The sequence below is a fragment of the Grus americana genome, chromosome 1, assembly GCF_028858705.1.
Source record: "Grus americana isolate bGruAme1 chromosome 1, bGruAme1.mat, whole genome shotgun sequence".
Taxonomy (NCBI): Eukaryota; Metazoa; Chordata; class Aves; order Gruiformes; family Gruidae; genus Grus; species Grus americana.
In genome coordinates, this window is record NC_072852.1 from 2,987,499 (window position 1) to 3,004,772 (window position 17,274).

Here is a 17,274-nt window from a genome sequence, read left to right on the forward strand (position 1 = left end):
TGTACGCTCCTTCTGCTCGTACTATCTCTTATTTTTGTGGTCAGTAACAGGCTTTCGGGCCTCTTATGGCTGAAGAAAAGTTAAGCATATATTGCTCTAGAGAGTAATATTTGGATAATAACGTGCCAGGAGTTAGTGTCTTGTGGTGCTTCACATTGAGCGCAGTAGTTGACCTTTGCTATAGATGAGAAACATGTTTCCTTATTAGAACACGTTATATAGCACCTATATAAAGGGAAAGCTGGTTTTTTAGTGGAGTAGTATAAGATGCTGTGAAGATTTTATTACCACGGTTTTGGGATGATCATGTTACTCATGAGTTTACAAAGCCTGAAGTGAGTTGTATAGCTCTTGGGAAATAAGTGACAGTAATAAATCTACAACGTGGGATGCTGTGGTGTATATGGCTTATGCTGCTCATTTGGGTTTTTGGTCTTTGTTTAGGTCTGTATATAGTCTTTTGTGTGTGTGTGCTTTACGCACAGAGCGATGTAACATTGCTGTAGAAAATTTAACGTAGGGATAGGAATAAAATTAAAATGGAAAAAGTATCCATTGGAGTGGATAAAATGATAATGGGGTTTTTTGGCCACTTTCATATAGAAACAGGGTTCAGACTGTTGCAAAATTATTTTTTCCTTTAAAAATCAAGAATATTGTATTATATTTTTACATACTGTGTAATGCTAGTTAATATTCCCAAGTAGTCCTGGAACAGCGATAGTTGCAAACCACTGGCGTCAGCCACTTCTATGAGAAATGTCAGCCAAAGCATCAATTAAACATCCCAAAGACTAGATCTACCTTATCATGAGGCGTAACTAGATCTGGAGAGAGCAGCAAGTCCCTGCCAAAACCTCCATAGTGCCCAAACCCCCCCAAAAGTCCTAACAGTAAGAAATGGCACCACCTGGTGTTGTTTGCCGTGGTGATCTTTGACTTGTCTGCTCATCAACAGCTGAGCAAGTGGCATCTTGCCAGTCTTCATTAAATAATTTCTTGGGCGGAGTAATGAGGCAGAGCTTAAGTGATGCCACGTGCAAACTCTAAAAATAATTTGTGATCTGAGTTTACGTGACGAGGTTGGAAATGCAAGCGTTGACATGCTGATGGTGTATGCGTGAAAGTGGCGGGGTTTGCTCAATTCAGACTGAGCAGATTCGACTCTTTTGGTGGGATTGGTTTGGTTTTCGTTCAAGACGTTGTATAGACTTATATATATCAGAGATGATTGTTCTTCCTCTCTTAACTAGCCAAAGATAGGAACTGGTTTTGATCAGACTAAGAAGTTCTTTTTATAGTATATGTTGCATATAGGCGCATTACATGGATACAATACATTCCATGTAGATAGAGCTGCTCCTTCCAGAGTTTCTTCTGATTAAAGACTGTAGTTACTGCGCTATCTTTTCTACAGTGTAAAGGCACGCATGCCCGTGGTAGAAGTCTAAAATTTGTATCATTATCATCCATGTGATTGCTTATTTTAGTATCCTGGTATTCAATAAAAACTGTTCCTTAAGCTAAAAAAAAAATGTGCATCATAAATGTGGGTAATTCCAACATGTGGTTCCCTTTGCAGCTGCAAGGACCAGCTGTGTGTAAGGTACATTTGTATAATAATATGTTGGTGTACTTTGTATTTTAAGAGTTTTTTTGTTCTTTTTTTCCAGGGAGGGGAATTTTATAAACGAATGGTGGTTCGGGATAATAAAAGTCAAATCATATCAATTTAAATAAATGTGGTCAATCTAATTTTGTCTGTCGGGGTTGATGGGAGTCTGGTAGCCCTTTGATGACTTGCTCATCGAGCTGTTTGGAGTATAAGCAGTCACAGCAGGTCAGATCAGAGGTACCCCTAGCTTCAGTGGGTATGCAGCGATACCATTTTACCTTCAAACAAACATTGGAGTGGGGCTTGCCTGAGCCAAACATTGTATTTTTGCTTATAATCTCTTGATGGACTTCTCTTACATTACTGTATAATTGTCTTTTGAACCCAAATGTGCTTATGACAACCCCACTATCATCGAGCAGTGAGTACCAGCTTTTCATTAGATGTTGTTTGGAAAAGGCTTGAATTACTTTATCATTGTAAATCTACTGCTAGAAAACCTGACTGGCTGCCTCTCTTGCGTATGCCGTTGATGATTTCACAGATCCATCTCATGTTCACTTGCAATTGTCTTTCTCTAGGCTGAAGAGATCTAGTCCTAATGTAATGTCCTAAGAGTCTGAAGGCTTACCCTGGCAACTAGTTTATCGGTCTAATTAGGATTCACAACCAGGAAATCTTTTCTGATCCTCATCCTAATTTCTTCTTGTTGTAAGTCCCAACCCAACAAGGGGTTTAAGAATGTGCATAACTTTGCACATGCAAATGCAGAATTACTCACTTCTTGAAGTTCTGCTCGTATTTATGTGCTTCGCCAGATTTGAGATCGTAAATCCTCTCTGTTAATCTCAGAGATGCTCTTTCCTCCCTGTGTGCAATAAATAAGTTGTTGCAATGCAAGGAACGGTTTCCACTTTGCTTATGCTAAAAGCTGAACCGGTATCCTACCAACATACCAGGTGTTTTACCAGGTGGGAAACATTCACTAGGTGAGAAAAAAAGCATCTCTAAAGGTCAAGCGTACTATCTGCCAGTCTTCATTGTTAAACCAGGTTTTTGTCAGCATGTTGAACTTGACTTAGGACTCTCTAGACATAATTAAATGTCTGTCTTCAAGCAGTATGTGTGTGTGAATATGCTGGAATGTGTCCTTCCGCCTCTTCTCATCTCCATCCCTGCATTTCAAAGGTCAGAATGTTTGAAAGAGGTTTCTGTTTGCTTTCAAGAAGGCCGGGTGAGAAGTAAAATAAATGAGAGGATGGCAAACATTTGCCTGTGGTTTTGTCAGTGCCGGGATTTTAGGCTAAAGAGTCTAAAAATAACACGGGCGATATTAACCCTGGGGCTGATCACTAGTAGCACAAAAGATACGTATATCAGCAGGAGGAGTAAGTTGTATTCCGATGTCCGCATAAGTCATTTATTCAGTATTACTACAGACATTTAACATTCTCCATTGTAGCAGAGCAGGAACGACCGGTTCTCTTCCACCATTTCATCACAGATTCGTTAGGCACATTCTATCTTTTACACCTTTTGGAAAAGTCACACTATGTAGTCAAGTGTAAATAAAAGCAAGAATCAGCTCTACAGTACTTGATCTTTTGCTGGCAGCACTTCCCACACGGTAATTTTGAGGGCTCTGTGTGGGCACAGTTTGATTATGGACCGCTTCATAACATCAGTTGTAGATATTCAGAAAATCAGATCTGTGGTATTACTTCCAAATGATTTTCAGAAGAACATAACACGTTGGTTTGTGCTTTACATGTTTCATAATGCACTTTCAAGTCATCACCTACTTAATGTGCGAAGACAATTTTAAAAAAAATAATTTAATATAAAGAGTAAATTCATTTAAAAACTAAAAATAATGGTGCAGCAGTAAGGACCTTCATCACCATATGCCCTTTTGTCTTTTTTCCTGTTATCAGTTCTGCGACTATTTTCTATACTATAAACAAGTCCTGCAGATTCACTCAGCAGAGATGTAGTTGGAAGTGGCTCTTTTTGGATGGGATAATCTTAGAAAAAGAATAACGCCCTCACCACCAGCTTTTTGTGTCACGAGGGAAAATACCACCGTCTTGCTCCTGTTTCAGACTTCGCGCTTACGGTTCATCTTTGAGCTGACCTTCTCTCCAGGTCTCCTCAGCTAGGCTTTCATTTTACTCTTGCTGACTGTATGCAAAATATCTCAAACTTGGCCTTCCTTATCCATCTGCTCAGCTAAATCTATCACAACTCAGGCTACCAGTTACTGCAACATTTTTTGTATTATTTTTATTTGTCCCCTGGCCACGTCAAGTGAAATCTTACCCTGATGATGTCCGTTGAAAGCAGTGCTGCAGATAGTTTCCTACCCCGGATTCACATCATCTCCTTTCATCCTGCCACCGGCTTCCCCATCCGTTATCCTGTGCAAGTCACACGTCTTTGCTTTTGAAACCCTGCGTGTCCCACCTCTGCTTCCCTGCTCTTTCCAATTCCCTGTTTACTTCCTCTCTGCACCACTCGAGATGTCACCTTCCAACCCTCCCTCATCCAGTTTTCAACCAAGCACGGAGTTTCACTGTTTCTCAGAAGGAATTTCTGCTAGACGTAGACAACGTTAATTGATTAACTTCCCACAAATCCCTCTAAAAATCCTCTTGGTTGCTCATAAAGTGCTTGAAAACAATTCAGCTGTTGCTATGCTTACGGGCTGCGCATCGCGAGAGTACAGATTGCCTCAGTTGCCTTTTATTTCACCATCAATTTGTTGTTTATCTTTATGTGCATTATAAGCACGTTGTGAAACGAAACAGCCTTTCTTTTTTTTTCTTTTTTCTTTTTTCTTTTTTTCTTTTTTCTTTTTTTTCTTTTTTCTTTTTTTTTCTTTTTTTCTTTTTTTCTTTTTTTCTTTTTTTTACTTTGCATGCTGCCTAGTGCAGATGGGGTCAGGTCGCAGCGTGGCTCCTCTCCTATCAGTAGGAGTAAATGAAACAGGTCGGGACGTCGTCTCCAGCGCTCTCCTGTGCTGGTGCATTGAGTCTAATTGGTAGCACGTTCGTTTATAGAGTTTTGTTTTGGAGCTTCCCTGGACAACACCGGACATGGCTGGGGGAAGAACGCTTGCTGGGGACCATCCCCACTTTGCAGTTTGGATGTGGATACGCGGTTCGGAGAGGAAGGCAGAATTTTAGGTTTAGAGATGCAGGTCACGCTGTACCTTACTGCTTGGCCTCAGACGCAGAGGATCGTCTCTGGCCTGTTTTATTTAGTGGTACAGAGGTAGCCTTAGATGCCAAGGGTTGCACAAATAAAACCAGATGTTTTTGATAGGTGTCAGCATTTTAATGAGGAATAAAATTAAGCCCTGGATACTTCTGGCCATCTAATGGCGCTACTTTTTGTAATGCATGCTGGTTTTTTGTTGCTATTTTTTCCCCCCATATTTTATGACAAATGCCTGAAGTCCCGATCTGGTGGGATTATGCCAGATACCTGCACAGCTGGAAACTCATCAGCGATTCAGATTCCTTCAGTCAGAATGTCAGTTCTATCACAAAACTTGTAAAGCTTGCCGTGGTGATTTCAGATTTCCTCTTTAGTAGACATTTTGTTTGAATGCCATGAAGGGGCTCCTTTCTCAGCGCCCCCAGGAGTACAATAAGCTATGCTCTTTGAGATAGGCTAGATGAGTACAAAGTTACCTTCATTAAATTTTCTCTGCATGCTTTAGCATAGAATATTTCTTTTTAAAACTCTCTCTCGTTTTCTTTTGTGTCTTCATCCTATTACCTTTATGAGATTGCGGTGTATCAGCTTGGAGGAAAAGGTGGGTGCGCGGCTTCTCGGAGGTTTATTCCAGCTCGCAGAAATATTCTGCTAGCGTGTGAGGTGCTTGAGGAGCAGCTGGTAAAGCGAAAGCAGATCAAGTAATTGTAAACTTAATAAAAACGCGTCATTACGAGCGTGCCATGTGGCGCACGGTTCAGATCAGACTGCTGTTCATATTGACTTTTGCTAAGAAAGGCATTTTAGATTTCATGTGTGTTGATTCTGTAAAGTAGTTATTGAGTTGCTCTGGGTGGAGATGGAGATCTGTCAGGGTTCCCTGGCAGTCCCGGTTCACTACTACGGCATGTATTTTTCCTTCAGTTTAGTTGTGAAATTCCCAGGAGATGAAATAAATAAATACATAAATACATACATAAATAAAATGGCAGGACACTTTCCCTGCCACATGTCCCAAAATACAGATCTCTCTCCGAGGGCACAGGACAGTTCAGGGAAGAGACCTCCTGCTTGAAGCAGGGTCAGCTCTGGGTCCAGACCAGGTTGCTTTATCCATTCAGAGCTTTAAAACCTCCGTGTTTTCACAAGAGATTCCCCATAATTACTGGTTTTGCACTGCTTACCTTTTCTTGCAAGCTTTTTCTTCAGTCAAGCCCCACAGCCCCTTAAATGATTCTGTAAAATGACCCTTATTTATAGGAACTGTAGAGAAGTTCTCTGTTAGGGAGATATTTCACTTCCCTTTATGAGGAGTTTCCTTGCTGTTGGCTGTTTCTGATGATCCATCCGAGAGTCCTGTCATCCATCACCAAACAGAAATCAATCCCAAACCCTTCGGTGGGGTTACCATAATGCGCGTCGCAACCTTCTTTCCTGAACAGGAGATCCTGCAGCACATGGTTTATGGCCATCTAATGTTAGACAGTAATCTCATTTAGCATTTTCCCAAAAGTGCAAATAGTGCATTAGGGTAGCGTAACAAGCACAGCAGATCAATACGGAGACGGTGCTCTCCTTCAACAGACTAATCCAAGAAAATGGACTTTGTTGACTTGAAGGACATGACCCTGTTCACATTGACCTATATTGGGTCTGCAGTGCCTGGAAGGACGAGGCAGTGTTTTGAAAAATAACCAGTAAAAAGTCATAGTATGAAAACAGGTAACTGCGGGGCAGGAGACGACGTGTCTTACAGGGCTACGATATGGTCAGCAACGTAAAGAGTCCGTTGAAGCATTCAGATAAGGGATAATACCTGGACTTCGAACGGTCACTGCTGGCATGGCTCAGGGAAAAAAGCGATCAAAAAGGCTCCTTTAATGTGGGTTAGAGCACCCCTGTTGAAATGTCTTTAAATACATTTACAGAATTTATGTAGCAAGTGAACAGCAGCCCATTTCCTTCGCTCTTCACCTTTATGTAAGACACACTCTATGAAGTCACTTTAAAGTCTCTTGTGAATAAAGACATGGCTAGGTTTACCGTGTGTAATTTTTGTTAACTCATGGTCTATTGTATTCGTTTATCAACCCAGAACAGGGTTTCGGGCATTTAAAATGAGCTCTGGTTTAGTTGGACCTAAATCATCACCGCCATGAGTCTTACGTGTACAAAGAGCGTACGTGGTGCTTCCTCTCGTACTCCGTCCCAATACAGACCTCGGCATAATCAGCTGGCGTGCAGCAGTTTGTGGTCGTACATTTTGATGCCTAACACGCTTTTGAAGTGCTTGCTGATATCAGCAGAAGGGGGATTAAGGGAAAATCCTCATCTGTAAGAGTCTACAGGAGTTTGAACTTTCAGATCATATAGTCCGTAAGCACCTGGGACTGCATTTAAATTCTGTTTTAGGCATTTCACAGATGTGCGGTAATGAATGAAAAGAGTAAGAGGGATGTTTTATATAGGTATATACTGTAAAATCAAGGCAACTTAACATTCCTTTTTTTTGGCATTACATCTTGAGTGATTGCCAAGAAGTCGATTCCCCTAAGGAAGAGCATTGTGCTTCGCTTTTTACTTTCTTACTGTAGTAAAATAGAGATCTGCCTTCGCCAATCAGCAAAATAAGAAGGAGCAGAATATTCATCTGAGGATACTGTGGCTGATAAGTTTTGGTTTTTTTACAACCTTATTGAACTAAAAATCATGTGGGCTGGATGTTCGAGCAGCCAGTGTCAGGCTTTCCCGGTAGCGTAAATGGGAAGATGTGTTAAGTATACAGTTGACACACGTAAAGCAAATGATTGTTTTCAAGGCATATGAACTGTACATGTTTTTTCTAAATTTTCATGTCTTTTTTTTTTTTCTACCATTGAAATATTTGATCTTTGGTGTGAAACAGGGTTTAAGTGAGATTTGTTCGTCTCTTGTAGAAATGAATACCTTTAAAAATATTTATAAAGTAAATGTGCAGTTAACTTAAAATGTCAATGGACATTTCATCTCTGAAACACTTCACCACCTCCCTTACTTTTGAAATACGAAAGTATTGTATTCCCATTTTAATTCTGTGGCACTATCAGTGCGGATACCATTTTATAAATTAATGCAAACGATAAGTTTTTTGTCCAAAAGAGATAGGATTTTACAGGATGGACTAAAGAAGCTTCCATTCCTATGGCTTCTGTTGAAGGCAAAAGGTGTATTGCATCAGCCAAAAAGATGGCAAGAGTAATGAATCCATACAGTAAAGAAAATAGACTAAATTCCTAAAGAACTCGCACATCTGGCATTGGGATTAGAATTGAGGTGACGGGAAGGAGGATGTGCCAAAAATAGAGGCTATCATCAGATCAGCAATAGTAGGTTCTGTAATTTGCTGATGGTAGCAGGGTTTTTCTAATCTCGAGGTCAGCCCAGTGGGTGATCTCCCTTTTATGCAGGAGCATTATTTAATAAGTAGCAAGATTATATGGTCATAGGACTCGACAGCGACGAAGCTTTCCTGTGGTTCTGCGACTGTTTTTCTGACAATGTAGGTGAGATCAGATGTGCTTAGTCATAGCTGGGATCTTCAGTAAAGATGTGTGCTCATAGGAAGTTGGACGTTAAATTTCTCTGCCAGCTGGAACCTGAGTACCGGATCAGGAGGACACTTGTGGTCCTAATAGCCAGACTTCTGCAGCTCACGTTGACGTTTGCGTCTGATGTTACCCACTGTTATAACCCAACTAGCTCTAGAAACAGCCTTTCTTTATAACTTCAAAGTGTTCTCCTTCACTTCTGTTATTTAGTTTACTTCTTTAGAAAAACTAATTTAAAAAAAAGAGAGTTGCATCTTTCCTGAAATCTTTTTGAGAGGGAAAGCAAAAAGTTCTTTTCTCTTTGCCCAGGCGCTATGAGTCCCATCCAATCTGCGCTGATCTGCAGGATAAGATTCTACAATGTTATCGGCAACACGCTCAGGAGACCCTCAGCTGCTCTGCCCTGGCTAACCAGTACCTGCGTTGCGTTAATCATGCCAAACAGGTGAGTTAGAAACTCAATTGCCACTGAAATAACGATGGAATGAAGAGAAGGCGACTATCGGCTTATCCAATTAGTACTTGCTAACACACTACAGTTCCCAGTATGTATTTTCTCACAAGCTCTGTGGAGTCCACTTTCAATTTATTTAAATGCTAGGGTTTCCATCTTTTCCCTTGGGAAGTTATTGTTTAGTGTAGTAGCTATTGCTGTGGGCAGATGTTTCCTGCTGGCTGCAGTTTTAGCAGTAAAACAAGGGGATTAAACTATCTGGTACTGTTTGCCATAAATAGGACAAATGAATGGATGTCTGAAACTAGATTGCTCACCAGGTAGAAGTCTTGATTTCTTTTATGTTATGTCCTCTGAGGGTCTAATGCCACCCTTTACCTGGTCTTGCCCTCCTCTCATCCAGTTTTCCGGGGTATGGGTTGTTACGGTAGATTAAAACCTTTATGCTTTATTAGTGCAGCGTAAGGGAAAATGATAGTAATATGTACATCTTGCAGTTAAAAGAAGCTAAAGTTTCTAAATAGTAGTCCTTTTCACCAGCTTCTATCTTTCGAATATAGAGAAGGTTATGTTGGCATCGTGTTTTTAAAGAAGCCGGTTGGAAATGTGCTCGTAGCCCGTGTATGTAGCGTATGTAAAAAGTGCTTAAATAAGCCTGTTGATCTTTATTTCTGCTAAAACCGATGAGTTAATATTTGAACATGTGAAAACTCATGGCCTAATGTTAGCAGAGACCCAGCAAGCACGTTTAGTATTTGATAACGATAATAATTTTCACCGGAGTTAATTCTGCCTGTACAGAAAAGTAGTATGACTTTGGCTATAATCATTTCAGTGACCTTTTTTGCTGTTACGCTGGTGCAGTCTTGCTCTGGTGTTACTGAAGATCTTGCTGGAGTTAACACTTTAAAATCACTTTATGATATTAAACATTGTTATCATCAGTGACAACTTTAAAGAGGATCCATGCGATGAAAAATAGCAGTCAGTGAGATCACCCTGTCCCTTTCAAAATCACCTCCTCCGACATATCCTTTGTCCGTGGGTCCTCCTGCCCGCTTGTTAATGCACCGCGCTCCTGAGCTCCTTCATTTCCTTAAAAACTCTACAGCCTACCAGATCTCCCTGCTCATGAAAATTTTTCCTGATGAGAAATTCTTCCTAGCCTGAGGCTTTCTTTCAGAAAGCTACTGGCACTTTATTAATGTTGGGAAGATGGTTGAGCCATGCTGAGACACCCAAGCATGAGAAGTGCAACCAGCGTTGTCCAGGTGCCTTCCTTGGGCAGAGGAGCTGCTCTGGCTTCAGCCAGCAAATGTTTTTTCATCCCCTTCTTCCCTCAGCTGTACAGTTCTCCATGAGCTTTTGAACTGTTGGTTGTTTTTTTTTCTTTCTTTCAATTGAATTGCAATTTTTTTTTGTTAATTCCTACTATGACAAACAATAACTGGTGTGTATATTTATTTTTTCTAAGTTGTTTCTTAATTTGATTTTTGTATTCTAAAATCCAATCTGAAGTCACTGGACCATGGGCGTTTCTGAGACATTTTAGGAAAAAAAGCCAATGAATAATAGTAGGTTGTTATGTAGTGGACTAGATTTTCACCATGGCGTGCATCATCTGGATCAGTAATTTACTGTATTTATAATTCTATATTATTTTAAAAAGTAACTAGAAAATGTAATTAGTTATACGGGTTTAAGCTATAACTAAAGTTTGTATCCGATAGGAATTTCTTCAGAAGGCTGTGATGAGGACGAATTAATTCATGTTCAGAAGGTGCAGGAAAAGGAAATTGCATAAATATGAGCATTAGGTTTCTGAACCCTTTTAAATACCTTTTTTGTTGAAGATCTTCAACCAAGCCTGTCAAGTAGTTAAAAGTGTTTCCTAAATGCTTCTTATTCTCTTTCACACACGCTTCAAGATGAGAATTCAGAGAGGTTTCTCTCTTATGATAACAGAGGAAGAGAAGCCTTTTATGATGGAAATATCTGCAAGCAGGAACAATTGTTTTTCATAATGAACATCAGTCCTCTATAGCTCATCCTCCATGTGTTGCAGCTGTAATTGTAATTATTTTTACTCGCTGATTGCCCAGAAGTCCAGACAAACAGTTACTTTCAAATAATTGCTAAACGCTGTTATAAAATACTGCAAAATTACCTACTTAGTTGGAAGACAGAGGAGTGGGATAAATAACAGATTCAGAAATGAAAAAGTTAACTGACACTGGTTACAAGGAACAAAGAAAGAAGAAAATTTGCTAGAGGGAATAGACCAAGATATTGAAAACCAAATAAGTTAACTAATCCGATTTCCTGGCGGTGAGTCTGGGCACTTGTGCTCGGGCCGAGCACACTCTGTGCTTTTCATAAATTGAATTTATTGACTCCTCTTTCTTTCCTATCTTGCTTATAATTATCTCACCCTCTCTTCTGTATGCTCCTTATTTCTCATCCTGTCTGTAATCTCATGTCTCTATCTGTCCTTTTCTCCCCTTGTTAGCGAGGCCCAGAGAGCTGTTAATTCAGAGGAGTTTGACACGTTGTTGTATCTTCGCCTGAAATCTTTTCCCAAAGTCGCGAGAAGCTAGTGAGATAAATTAAACACTGTTATTAATGTTTGCATTTTATTATAATAGTAACAGGGAGAAAAACTTAACTTAATGGAGCCATTAAGGGGAAGATATTAGGATTGGCTGTGGGATGTATTTGTGCTCCCACTGCTGAAGTAAGTCCAGCCAGACCAGTCGTGGCGCTAATACGGACCATCCGGTGGCATTTTTATCACTCATCCCGGTCCTCTGTCCGCTGATGTGGACAGGGTGGCTGTTAAAATACCCTTTTTTAAAAAATGTTTCTTTCTTTTCTTTTTTTTTCTTTTTCCTTTTCCCTGGGCTACAGGGAGTCCTAATTTCTATATGGAAACACAACTGCGCTATAGCTTAATGAAGTCTGTGCAATAGTTTCCTATTAGACCGTTGAATTTCAGAGGGATGCAAGTCTCTGCAGGCAGGTGAGATTTGAAAATGCTTCAAAGAATGATACCAACAGCTGCTGGTGTCTGACAGCCTGGCTACAAAATGTTATCCTTCAGCCTCTTCAGCCTTGTTATAACCAATACTTTAATTTGTAGGATGGAGTGGTCCTTAATCACGCGTCCTAGTCACAGTAAAACCATTATTTTAACCTCATCCTCCAGTATTTTTACTAGATACCATCTTCCAATCTAATAGAAAAATAAGTAAAATTAGTGTAGCTGGAAACACTGAGCTGAAACACAATAAAAAGAACTTGTCTTTTCTGGCAACTGTTTAACACTACCTTGATTGAAGGAGATTTATTATGGAAGAGTCAGACCAGGTTCCCGTCACGTCTATAGTGGTGTCATGAAAAAACACAAGGAAAGTATTTTAAATACATTAATTTCTTAGGTGATGTTAAATGGCAAGAGTTAGTAAAGAACACTAAAAAAAAAAAACTGTAGACAAAACCAAGGCAAGCCCTGGAACACTCCCAATTGTCTGAAGATGAAATTTTGTGGGCAGAAATATGCGTGTGATGAACAAATACGTGCAATTTTTTTCCTTAGGACACTAAATAAAAGTAACACAATTTTTCTCAGATCTTTTGGGAATTTCCTGCGTTAACTTCGGCAGTGTTAAATTTACGTAAAGTTAATATTCAGCCCAGTGATGGCTTCGAGCGATTTTCTGTAATACCACTGCAAAAAGAGTCTTCCAGGGAAAGTAGCCTTCATCAGTTTTGTAGAAATCTCCGTGGGGATGCTGTCAAACTGAGATTGGAGATTTTGTTAACTAATAAAAGTTTCCCTTATTTTTGTTTGTAATAGCACCTAGGGAGCATAAAGCAAACTCCTTTTATTTTGTCAATGTGTGCTTCTCCGTCATGGATTCTGGAGAATATTTGTGATCACAAGGACATTTACCATCTTTTCAAGTGCACACTGGCCTGCCCCTTGGTACACCTCTTAATCCTTGCGGAGACACTGCTTGATCTAGTTGAATGGTTCACCGGGTTATTTTTAGAAATACCATGAGAATGTGCTTGAAGACATACATGACAACAGTATTTTCATTCCCTTTATTTTTAATTTTCCCGAGCCCTAACTTCCGTGACTCTGACAAGGCAGTCCAGCCTCACAAGGCAACATGCCCTGTCTGGCCAGATACTGCTCAAATCCTTGAATGAGCTGTTTGTAGGTCTCCTGCAAGATTTCAAGGTTTACATTTGGGCATGCTCCTGACGTAAGCCCTAAAAATTATCGAATCCCTTCTTAACATTTCTTACAAGGAGACTCATAATTACTATCTTCCCCATTTTCTGAATTTTGAAGGTAAGAGCTTGGTCAATGTTGTAGTCCTCCAGTGAACATAGATGGCCTCCAGCATGCCTTTTTTACTGCCTAGCCTGTCAGTGTCCTATTAGATCCCACTTTTCTGTTCTCCTGACTGATCTAGACAAGTACTATCCATGCATGTGCCCATTTCTGCAGATCCTTTATTTCTAGATCATGACAGTAGGAAGTTCTTTGTGGAGCCCTACATACTGTCCTTGCAAGTCTATATTTTCATGGTAGAGGCCAGGACCTCTCTGAATAGTCAAGACCTTGATGGCAGAGCTCTCTGGTGTGGCAGGAGGAATAACTCCTGGGCTGCTTGACAGATCTCTTCTTTTAGCTCTTGGTGGCCTGACTGTGCACAAGAGGTGATTAATGAAGCGCAAGGTTGATGCAGCATGTTCAGACTATCGAGATTTTGATTATGACTCAGGAAGGAGGTAGGTAGGGGAGACGCTTGGTGTCGTATGACTTCAGGATATGTTTCCTCGAGTCTGTAATTGCTGGGAATGGGATTTATCTTATTGTAAGGTCAGACGTTTTAATTTCCTTAATAGCCTTAGCATGACTAGAGCCGTGATAGCATTAGGATGGATGAAAAGGAATCGTTACTGCAGCTCTTCAGGCCTCCAAATGGCTGGCTTGTTGAGTCCTCAAATAGCTTCATTCTGCCTCTGCGACTTGTCTCTGTGATGATGTGCATGTTGACCATATTTCTTCTTCTATATTTTAATTTAAAAAAATTGCAATTCCTAAGAAGGAATTGTAGCCAAACTTCTCTGGAATAACTCTGAGTTATTGAAATAAGTGTTTCTCTTTCTCCCTTCCCCTCCCCCTGACCACTTTCTTAGCAAAGCATGCTTGGGAGAGGAGGATAAAGGCGTTGTCCAAATCAAGCACAAGACCATCAACTCTAATTTCAGCAGAAGAGCATTTTTTCCCCAAGAATGATATGACAGCCCATTTACAGGGCAGACCAATAAAGAGAAGAACTGGAAGAGCCATTTCAAGAGCAGCAGCCATCACGGCTCAATCAGTGTGACCATTTGAAAAGCCAAGACCTGTATCTTATTACATCAGAAATCATACATCCAAAGATACTGTTCAGTCTTAGTAAAATCCACTTATTGGTGATTGAAGGAAGGAAAAGAAAAGAACCTTTCACTGACCTTAGAAAGGGGAAATATCCTTCAAATGCTGCTATTTCATTGTAGAATCTCCTGAAAAACTTCTCGCTGTCAAAGGCACAGATACGTAACACTTGGTGTGCCGGGACGTGGCGGTACTTTGTGAGCCAGTCAGCCGCTGCTCCTCACTGTACAGCCTGTATTCGTCACTCATATTAAAGTTTTCCTTAGAATGTATAATGACATAAATTGTGTTTTAACTTATTTCACAAATTATGTAACTTAATGAAGTCTCTCTCCAGGCCTTCTGCTGGAATGATGTTAACGATCCAACACTTAAGATGTAACATGGCCTTTATTTACGTGAAATGATTCTGTTGTGCTCCTCACTCCTATCAAGTACTGACGAATATGCCTCGCTCTGTACCAACAATAAATAAATTTTATGCACAAGATTGATGTTTCAGTCTGTCTCTCTTTCCGCTTCTCAGAGACGGGTGGTGTTCCCTCTGCTGTGTCAATCATGTTTTTCCAGCAGATGTTATTGCCGAAGCTTTAAAGCATAGACTTTTATACATAACCAACCTTGGTTTCAGGAAGGGTACTTAGATATAACCGTTTTCCATCACAGCAACCTAAAAGGATCCCACGTGATGGTGTGCTGTGATTCATGCGCCACAAGAGTTTCCTTTCTTGGAAAGTACTTGTGAATGAAAGGGCATACAGTGCCTGAAACCGCAAACCATCTTTCTGCGACTACCCGGCTTCGTTTAATTGGTTTTGTTTCAGATAACAACTACCGCATTCATCTTATCGAGCAATTTTAGAAAAGATTTTTTTACACAATAGTAATAGTAACAGTGTCAAATGAGCAATGTGTCTAGAGCCTTCTGCTATTTATTTACCTGTTCTCTTTAATTGGCTACGTTCGAACTGCATCCTACTGTACAACTGTGAGTGCACCTGCGGATCTCATTTATATTCAAAATATTGCCAGTGAATCTCCTATTCTAATTATCAAGATGCTTTGTGAGTACTGTTTAATTAAGGATTATTTTTTTTAATGCTACAAAAAGAACCTGAGCTTTTTTACATGTGAAGCAACTGTAATATCAGTTGGAGAGGAAGATCCTGGAGTTCAACGTCAGGTGCCAGGTAAACTGCTTGAGAGAAATAATAGGGACATAAGCGACATGTTTACATGGTGACTTGCTGTAGTGTTTACAAATCAGCTAACTCACAAATTCTCCTTTATAATGTTCTCTTTTGTAAGAGAGCGCCAAGAAGTTGGCAGATCCATCCTTGCCAGACTTAGAATTGGCAGCAAAATGCAGCATAGAGGAACAGCAGACGTTTTTAAGGCCAGATGATTCTGTGAAATCAGGAGAAGAGCTATGTCGGGAAGGAAGGTCTCTGTTATTGCCAAATGTTTATTGGTTTCCCATCCTGACAGCCTTGAGCAATGGGAGTCAGTCTTGCTTGCTTTGTTCCAACTGTGTTTTGGGCTTCGTTTGAGATGTTGTATTCTTTAAACATCTTCTGTATCATCAGTAGCGGCATCTCTAGCATGTGTTGCGTGAGCTTGGGGGATGCTGATTGCACCAAACAGGACGTGAACTTTAAATTGTCCACATTGTGGACAACTTTTGCCTTTAAAGTAGAGCAGCAGTTGTGAATGTTTCTGGAGTGAGCTTCAGTTTGTCATGTTTTCTGCCTTTGCCACCCCTCCTTCTGTGTACTTTCATCCCAGTCCTTTTGTCGGCCTTTGACTTCTACCTTCTCCCCACTTGCTGGTATGGACGTCAAGCAGGACGCTGTTCTTTTGAAAACAGCGTTGAGAGGTGACGTTGGACATTTCTGCTCAAGGAAGCAGTAGGTCTGCCTAAAATAGAGATGTGTGCCTTTTTTTTTTTTTTTTTTTAAACTGGACTAATGATATTTTAAAAACATAATAAAAAAAGGAAGGCCCATAGGAACTGAAGAAGCACAAGCAAGAGGAGTGTGTGTCTGCAGCGTGCTGTTTGTGGTACTGGGGGGGAAGGAGAAAAAGTACTGGCTCTAGTCTGTTCTGGACAATGTTCTTCTGGCTAAGACCTTGTAGCTGCATTTCAAGATTGAAAATCTTTGAAGTTTCTCATTTTTCTCTTTTTTTTTTTTAGAATGGAAAACCTGTGGGGAGGTCTCCCTCCTTCTCAGAAATAACCAGATCTCTCTAAGATTGCTCACTGCCAAACTGAGAGTTTGAGCTCAGCTTAATGGATCCTGATCTCCAAAGGGATGACAGGGATGATATTCTCCAGGGATGCTAGATGAAGGCATGACACTCTCTGCCCATGGTGGAGAATAATTTCAGATGTTCTTGTTGGTCATTCACAAGCTCTGATCAGCTGTAACCAAGGGCAATTTTACCTAGGGTTTTAAATGGAAAAGCAGTATTGTAACAGCTGAATCAAAGCTTTTCATTGTTCTTTGCTCAGTGTCTGTGGAACAAATCACAAGTCTTTCAATGGTGTCAAAATAATCACTGCTATCCTACTCTTGTATAATTTAGCAGTGTTAGACTCTTTCAAATACTAGACTTCCTTTCCTCAGGAGTCGTGTGTGTCTGAGACAGATCACATAACCTTGCAGCGCTGGGTTGTTTTTTTTTTTTTTCCACCTGTTGGGATATCCCTGCATTACAGTTTTAAGCAGATATTTGGAATTAGCTTTAATATGGAAATGGCTACGGGTTGGGATAAATTTTACAGGTCAGATGGCCACTGCTTTGTTCTTTTTTAGATCCTGTGCCCTTTCTGAGAGAATCTGAAGAGGGGAACGGAGTTTCAGGTGGACTCTGGTCTGATGGAGTTACATGTCGTCTCTCAAGCTGAAGAAGTGATAGGAAGGGGACCCTTTCCCTTTTCTAT

At 40.3% G+C, this 17,274-nt stretch overlaps 1 protein-coding gene across 1 annotated transcript in view; it reads left to right on the forward strand.

Moving 5' to 3' along the window:
- Positions 1–14,818, forward strand: part of CHCHD3 (coiled-coil-helix-coiled-coil-helix domain containing 3) — a 158,289-nt gene extending 143,471 nt beyond the window's left edge. The window contains exons 7-8 of the mRNA XM_054844464.1: positions 8,731–8,866; positions 14,090–14,818. Of these exons, the coding sequence (XP_054700439.1) occupies positions 8,731–8,866; positions 14,090–14,116 (163 nt within the window). The 3' untranslated portion in view covers positions 14,117–14,818. The remainder of the gene's footprint in view (positions 1–8,730; positions 8,867–14,089) is intronic.
- The last annotated feature ends 2,456 nt before the right edge of the window (positions 14,819–17,274 follow it).